Below are 5,054 nucleotides of genomic sequence, written 5' to 3' on the forward strand. Positions count from 1 at the left end.
AGGGTTACTTAGAGTGGTCTGCATGTAATTACAGTCTGCTTAGGAACAACCACTCCTCCAGACTGACATCTGAATGCCTTGATGGATAGATATTTGCATAACTCCTTCCAAGATCCAACCCACTGCTTGCATCAGGGCTGAGGGCTCCTGATAGGAGGACTGAGGATGGGTCCTGTGATGTTTTCAGGAACCCATGTACAGCACCCTGCCGCCCCCTCCCACCAGCCATAATCTGCCTGCATCACATAGAGGAGCACAGACACCCTGTGATGACATCACTGGCTTTACAATAAGGTATGTATTGAAAACAAAAACATTTTTTTCACAAGTTTTAATAGCATCTTGATGAAGGGGGGCGGGGGGACCATTGAAGACAAAATTAAAGCCGATTTAACTTCAGCTATAATAAATAGAGCTGCATTAAATTGTGTCTTCTATATCTACCAGGAATTCATCTGTAGGTCTGCCCCTATTTCTGGTAGATATAGAAGAAACAATTTAATGCAGCTCTGTATTTATTAAAGCTGAAGTTATATCTGTTTTATTTTGCATTCAATGGTCTAGCTCTCTCCCCCCCCCTCAAGATTCTATTGAAATGTGTCACTTCTTCTCTACTGTCATATCTGAAGTACTACTTTGAAAGACGCCATCATTGTTCTGCAGTGCAAATTGGGCTTAAAATGGTTTCCAACTCCTTCAGAGCAAACACAGATCTGTTTGCTGGCTTGGTTCTTCTGATATTTCTTCCTCCTTCATATTATTATAAGGATCTGTGAGCCTACTGCCTCCAAAGCCTGCAATTATAGTCAGAAGCACTGTGTGATCCATTGATTGGGCAGGTACACCAGCTCTGTATAGTCATGTCACCCCTGCTCTGTGAACCTCGTGTAACCCGCACAATTGTTTTTCAGGGTCTTTCTGGCTGAGCAGTTTGAATCTCTGCAGACGCATCTGGACTCTGTGATGCCGTCAGCTAAAAAGCCTTTTCTGCAGCAGTTCTATTCTCAGGTCAGTGACGGAATCAATGAGGTGTGCGTTCTCCTGAGCTCCTGAGTACACCTACATGCTGTTTCTGAGGATACCTTGACACAGTTAGGAAGATTACAGGCAATGCCGATTGGGAAATCTATGCAAATAAAAGTGATCTGCAGACTCCTTTAAAAAGTCTATATGTATAGGTCTTTTCCAGGTATTTAAAGGAAACCAGTGCTGAGAAATATGCGGATGCTGCCAATGTTAACCTGTTCTGAAAATGCTAGTTTGCTGGCAGTCTCTGCCATTAATACATCCTTATTGCAGGATTGTGAATTGAATTGCCACACTCCATTTGAAGGGCCAGATACATCTTTATTTAATATAAGGTTGAGGGGACAGTATAGAAATATCCAATGGGTTTCAGGGGCTCATGCAAATCCCCACTTCATCAGGGCTCACTAAGGGAAAACAGGCATATGGACTGTGATGTACTGATAATGATTTGACCAGTGTGTAAAATGCAGCTGATTTGGCAGTAACTTTATACCAACATCTTAATTGGCCAGCCACACCAATAGGATAAACCTTGTGCGGTTTTTTTTAGGGATACACCGATACTAGTATCAGTGCCAATGCCAAGTATTTGTTCGAGTGAATGCTCCGATGCCTAGCCCGATACTTCCGGTATCAGGAAGCTGGGCAGCGAGTCATTACAGGCTGCCCGGCTTCCTGATTGGCCGGGAAGCCGGCTCCCTCGTCACTTGTGACGAGGGAGCATGGAGCCGGCTTCCCGGTCAATCAGGAAGCCGGGCAGCCTGTAATGACTCGCTGCCCGGCTTCCTGATTGGATGGGAAGCTGGTCAACCAGGAAGCTGGGTGCCATGTAATGACGTGGAGCCTAGCTTTTTGATTGTCCGAGAAGCCAGCTTCATGCTCCCTTGTCACCATGACGAGAGAGCATGGAATCTGCTTCCCGGCCAATCAGGACAGGCCAGTCATTACACGGCGCCGGGCTTCCTGATTGGCCGGAAAGCCGGCTCCATGCAGAAGCATGGGTGACGGCTTCCCTGCTAATCAGGAAGCCGGGTGGCGAGTCATTACATGCCGCCTGGCTTCCTCAATGGGACTTTTGGTATTCGGTATCAGCGAGTACCGGAAAAAAAAAATATCGGTACTCGATACAGAAGAACCAGTATCGGTGCATCCCTAGTTTTTTCCCCCCAGTATCTATACAACCTTTAACATTGACCTGGAAAAAAGCATGCAAATCATTAAAGTCAGAACTACGTACTTGTTCCAGGTCAGTGCTTTAGTTTGTCTTGAAGCCGTCAGGCCAAAGTGGCAACCAGGGCACTGGAAGAGGCCCACTCAAACAGGCACAGCAAAGAGCAAGGCCTAGCTGGGCATGCTCATTCTGAGCTGGGTGAAGTTTGGGTGAGTTGATGTCACTTAATTGGCAGAGGAGATTTTGGATCAGTAAAAAGGACTTGGCTTCACCGAAAATATGGCTTCACTTTGAGAATAAAGATACCAGAGGGCAGGGCAAACTGTCTGTGCTCAGCAGCTGACTGTCTGAACTGGTTTGTTTCAGACCTATACAAAAGGGTGTCGTCATTGGGGGCAGCAAGATATTTAGATAGAGCCCTAGTGACCGCACACAGGCAACCTGGTAAATGAACTAAGCCAGAATGCTGACTCCCTGCTTTTTAGTTATGTGAACCTGTCTCCTCTAGTCAGCCGGATAATGAGGGGAGGACTCTGCGCTCGGAAGCCTTTTCGAATAAGAGATATAAAATACACCAACATGCAAGAATAGCAACTCCAGCCAGTCATCTTAGTGCAAGCAATTGTAAACCGATGGCAGGAATAGGTAATTATAACTCAAAGTCTCATAGTGCAGGAGGTGTAGACCTCATTACCTAATTGTCCCGCACATTAACACCTCTAGTGCCATTCACACACCATTATATACTGAAATAGTGTCCCAAAAAGATCTGGCTACCCAAGAAGGGTATCAACCTGACTCCAAACAATGTATGAAAATCAGGATTGGACACTGGGATTAACAAACTCTTTCCCAGCACCCACACAGTGAACCCCACACCAACCTATATGAAGAAAAAAAAACGACTATCGGGTAAAAGAGTTAACGAAAGCAACCAAAAGTGACGGCAAAACAGAACAGGAAAAGAGGTCGACCTACCCGCGACCCAAAATTACAAGCTTGGTCCCTCTTGAAGTCGGTTATGAGAGGATGGCAGAGAGATTTCGATGACCCCGATCTATTTCCTAAACTGACCCGAATCTATTTCCTGACCACATCTCACAAACCCAGGACCAGCTCAGGTAGCCAGCTAAAGCTATCGGTCAGCAAATCCACATATTTTGTGGTAGGGAAGAAGTCTCTTCAATAAAACCATGTTTTCGAGAACTGATCATGTGTCTCCCTAGCAGAAGCTATCAAACCCTTCATCTGTTCAATTGAATTCATCTTGTTAATCCATATCGGAATGCAGGGAGAAGGTCACATGCTCTATTAGCAAGGTCTCCAACAGTGCAGGGTGGTGACGGGTAAGCTTGGGGAGTAGGTATATGTCCCTGGAGGGTGGATCTATGTGCAGAGACTGGAATGTCCAAAAGAAGTCACCAGCACGCCAAGGTCCAATGTGCTGAACGCCTCTTTTATTCAGACGATATATAGACATGGTGGCACAGTGTAAAAGCATGTGCAGACACTGTCCCTTTAAGAACCGACTTCATGCTAAATTTAGATTTTAGTTTTCGGAGGTCTCCACGGGCTTCTGTTATCTCTTGGAGTTTCCAATGGCTAGACATCTCTGCAGCTAGACATCCCACAAGACCATGCAAAAGGTATAAGTCTCCGAAAGCAGGATTTCCCCTTAATGCGGGTGTTCAGCATTGGAGGCCTCTTACAGCCTTCGGCTGGAGATTTTTAAAGGTTGTATTTTGTCAATGGGGTCTTGAAGAAGCCAGCGGAATTTGTTTTCCCGCAAATCACGTTTCTCTAGTTTTCCTATTTACTGATATAACATAAATGAACAATATATTGGTTTGGACACCTTTGCACTGACTCCTCTTGCATTTAACGTGTATTTTGCAGACCGTGTCCACCGCCAGCGAGCTCCGCAAGCCAATTTACTGGATCGTAGCAGCGAAGGCTATCGATTATGAGCAATTACTTGTGCTTATGGCGAACGTGAAGTGGGACGTAAAGGAAATCATGTCACAGCACAATGTGTATGTTGATGCTTTATTGAAGGTAATTCCTTTCACCGCTGCGCGGGATCTTTATATTGAACTAACAATCAGCGCGCATTCAGGTCTCAGCTCTGGGTGGTGTATTTGTTTTCTGTCATCCTTCAATGTCATTGAAGCTTCAATACTTCTTCTCAAACACAATAAAGTCAGGAACACAACTAGGTCATCAATATAGTAAGTGATTGGCCTGTTACCTGTGTCTGATTCTTTTGCTTTGATGGCCAGTTTGGAAATAAACTAACGTGAAAACAATTGTACATTTTACTGGAACGTATCTTTTATCAGAGCGGATGCCTGTTTTTAGTCATTTTAGCTTTTTTATCTTGTCCTTTTTACAGAGTGACATAGGCTGAGTAAAGACGCATGTCTATCGAGTTCCGTGAAAGACACATTGGAGTGAATTATTTAAGTGGTTAGCACTATTGCCTTGCAGCACTGGGCTCCTTGGTTCGAATCCCGGCCAGGACACTGCATGGAGTTTGCATGTTTTCTGTGTGCTTGGATGGGGTTCCTCTGGGTATTCTGTTATCCTCCAGTTCCAAAAACATGCTGCTTGGTTAAATAGTTCCCATCTACATTAGCCCTAGTAAGTGTATGCATGTGACATAGGGACTTTATAGGTAAGCCTCATAAGGGCAGGAACTGATGGTGAATGTGCAGCATGTAAAGCACTGCTGGAATCATTAGCATTATATAAATTCCTGTAATAAATGGAAACATTTAAAAACAAATTTAAGTTTAACTCTAGGCTCACCTCTCCCACCCACCAGTGCTTCCCCTGGAGGCCCCCCTGCTGTATT

At 44.8% G+C, this 5,054-nt stretch overlaps 1 protein-coding gene across 1 annotated transcript in view; it reads left to right on the plus strand.

The window, feature by feature from the left end:
* The window catches only part of VPS50 (VPS50, EARP/GARPII complex subunit), a 147,074-nt gene that overhangs the window by 139,072 nt on the left and 2,948 nt on the right, over positions 1 to 5,054 (plus strand). The window contains exons 24-25 of the mRNA XM_018557585.1: positions 912 to 1,008; positions 4,097 to 4,255. Coding sequence (XP_018413087.1) covers positions 912 to 1,008; positions 4,097 to 4,255 — 256 coding nt within the window. The remainder of the gene's footprint in view (positions 1 to 911; positions 1,009 to 4,096; positions 4,256 to 5,054) is intronic.

The sequence above is a fragment of the Nanorana parkeri genome, unplaced genomic scaffold, assembly GCF_000935625.1.
Source record: "Nanorana parkeri isolate BGI_ZX_2015 unplaced genomic scaffold, ASM93562v1 scaffold291, whole genome shotgun sequence".
NCBI classification, from domain to species: domain Eukaryota; kingdom Metazoa; phylum Chordata; class Amphibia; order Anura; family Dicroglossidae; genus Nanorana; species Nanorana parkeri.